Genomic DNA, 2,746 nt, shown 5'->3' with positions numbered 1-2,746 from the left:
CCGTTCGGTTGTTCTCGCGATCGCCGATCGATTCTCCGGAACCGCGACGCAGAGGGAGACGCGGTGCGACGAGTCCAGCGCGTAAAAATAGCGAGGATAGGGAGAGGAAAAGGAAAGAAGCCGGTTGCTAAGAGAAGAAAACTCGGGCCGAATCGAAGCAGCGTGACCCAGAAATAGATGACGCGAAAGATCGCGCGCGCGAACGACCTTCGCGAATCTCCGTCGCGCGCTCTCCTAGCCCCACTCGGCCGAGATAACGCGCGACCGTTCGATCGCGATCGAACGACGCTTTATCCGTTCTCGAGTGAAATACGCGACGAACCGGCGAGATAGGAGTAACCGCGGACCATTTTCACCTCTGTAATTCTTCCGCGTATTGCGCAACACCCGATAAATCCCGTTGTTCGTCCTTTTCAGCCCTCGACGAATCGCGATTTTTCCGCTTCGACCAAGGAGAACGCTGTTTCGAAACGAAATCGAGTTATCTGAACGAGCAGCCTATGCAAGCAACGATAAAGTCTCGCGTATCGCGAACCAACTTTCGCAACGTTCGAATTTCAAACTCTTCCAGCAAAAATGCGACGTCGATGCGCGACGCTTTCCGCGAATACAAAGCCGCCGCATAGCTTGACGTTCTTGGAGAGGAGAGATACGAATACCGATACCGACACGGCTGGCCTCGCGCTCAAACTAGGACGAACCGTCCCGTGGATCTTGTTAAATCGTTTATTAACAATTGGTTGGAAGGAAGGTGAAAGAATCGGTAAGAGAGGTGTTTTTATATTTACACCGGATTACGTGGCTTGCCGAGCGCAATCTGTGTGGTTGGTCGGGACAGGAGGGCAGAGGAGTTGCCGCAAACAGCTGTTCAGGTCACGAGGGAGGGATGAATCACCGAAAAGTTTCCACGAGCGAACCTTTCCGTTTCACGAATTTCGTGCTCGCGACTACGTTAGAGAGACCGGACGTTGCTCGTTTCTACGAGCAAAGCCGGTCGCGTTTTAAGCTCGCGTTCACCGACACGCGCTACTGCGCCAGAGCAGGCACGCGAGTCGTTTCATAATCACTTTCGATTAATGGGTGCGCTCTAATTATCGGGCCTGCCTGCCTGCGTTCGGGAACGAGAGGCGCGGCGGCGGCGGCGACTCTACACACCGGAGAGCGTTCGTTCACCGCACGTACGCCTAGGGAGGAGCGTGCGGCGCGAGAGAAGAATTTGCGTACATCAGCCGCAAATAGACGTAAGAAAATGCGCGATACCCAACGTCAGCTGGCGAGCCACGGCAAGGCAGCGCAACCTACCGCTGACGTAATCGCGCCGCGTGTATATAGAACGAGGTTCGGTCGATAAACGATAAACAGACGTAGGTAGCGACGCAGATGCAGAGAAAGAAGTGGAACCGAACCAGGAAACGATCACGCGATCCGTCCCCCAAGGTCGACAGAGTCGTCGAACCTGGTTACACCTACGACAAGTCGATTGGTTCCCGCGTCGTTTCCGGCTCTCGAGCCGCGCGCCGCCACTCTCCTCGACGCATACTTTCTAACGCGCTTCATCTGCTCGGACGAAGAGCTCGCGTGTTGGCAGAGTTCTTATCGTGCCCCCCAGCTGGATACCGATTTCGCGCGACCAACTGGGAACGTGCCTCGAGGAACGTACATGCCCCAACTACACGCGCTGCGCTTACCTTTCTTCGACTTTGCTCCGATCTTGAGCCGGGACGGCCACGTAACGAAGGTGTTTGTTTCCTCCATAACCTGGAACAGAAGGAACGGATTAGCATCGAACTGGTTAGGTTAGGTTAGCGCGCTCGAACCGTATTCGACATTACCACGGTCATCGTTGTCGACTGGGGGTGCGATATCCCGATCGGTACGGTCGACTCGTCGAACAACCGCAACAACAACAGCCTCGGAAAGAGAGAGGCAAGGCGAGGCGAGGCGTAACGAAGAGAAGAGAAGGGAGGAAAGAGTCTCGTTTCACGGTCACCGTTCGTTCGATCGGTCGAAAGCTCGGGGAAGAGACACGGTACGATCACTCGGCGGAGGACGTGGCGAACGGAATCTACTTTCACTGGCGCGACTATCGAGAGCCGCGGAACACGTCTCACCGCGTTCGTTGCCCGTTCACTTCATCGCGACTAGCCGACACGCGCGATCGACGACCGGCGACCGGCGACCGGCGACCGGCGACCGATCTCTCTCTCGGGCTTTTTCTCCGTGAAATCTATCCACCGCAGAGTGGTCGAACGTTTCCTTTCACTCTTCGAGACACGGTCGCGGGCTCGACAGCCGAGAGCGCACACTGTTTCGCACACCAGTCGGTCACCGCGTACACTCGATTCACTGTCACGGTGCTCGCGAACCAACTGCGACAAGGAGGAAGAACGCAACTCGGAGCAGCTTTCACCGTGACCGGTTCGAACGTTTCCAACTGCCACGTCGTCTCTGGCGTTTCCACCGCGTCCGGATCGCTGGCACGACTGACTGACTAACAGCAGATAATGTAACGGGACGGCTCGGTGAACCGCCTCCCACTCGCCGCCGCGCCGTCACCATTCTAGCCGTCTCCGTTCCTCCGTGGCCTGGCCTGGCCTGGCCTGGCCGCGTTCTCTCCCTCCACCGAGGGCGACGCTGCTGGCAGCGGCTCGGCTCAGAAACGACCGGCCGGATACCGAGAGACGGCTAGACTACGACCATGCACCGCGACGTATCTCTCTCTCTAGCGACGATTTAAAGAGCCGGC

General features: G+C 57.0%; 1 protein-coding gene across 3 annotated transcripts in view; it reads right to left on the bottom strand.

The window, feature by feature from the left end:
* LOC108571772 (protein bicaudal C homolog 1-B) overlaps window positions 1–2,063 on the bottom strand; it is a 6,818-nt gene extending 4,755 nt beyond the window's left edge. For 2 of the 3 annotated variants that reach the window (XM_017933902.1, XM_017933904.1), the window contains exons 1-2: window positions 1,833–2,063; window positions 1,689–1,758 (exon numbers count right to left, since the gene is read on the bottom strand). In XM_017933902.1, the coding sequence (XP_017789391.1) occupies window positions 1,689–1,758; window positions 1,833–1,841 (79 nt within the window). In that variant the 5' untranslated portion in view covers window positions 1,842–2,063. The remainder of the gene's footprint in view (window positions 1–1,688; window positions 1,759–1,832) is intronic. The other variant, XM_017933903.1, reaches the window with a different exon arrangement.
* Between the last annotated feature and the right edge of the window lie 683 nt (window positions 2,064–2,746).

This window comes from Habropoda laboriosa, unplaced genomic scaffold (genome assembly GCF_001263275.1).
Source record: "Habropoda laboriosa isolate 0110345459 unplaced genomic scaffold, ASM126327v1 scaffold99, whole genome shotgun sequence".
Lineage (NCBI taxonomy): Eukaryota > Metazoa > Arthropoda > Insecta > Hymenoptera > Apidae > Habropoda > Habropoda laboriosa.
The sequence above is the reverse complement of the archived record's forward strand: the minus strand, read 5'-3'. Positions and strand labels throughout refer to the sequence as shown.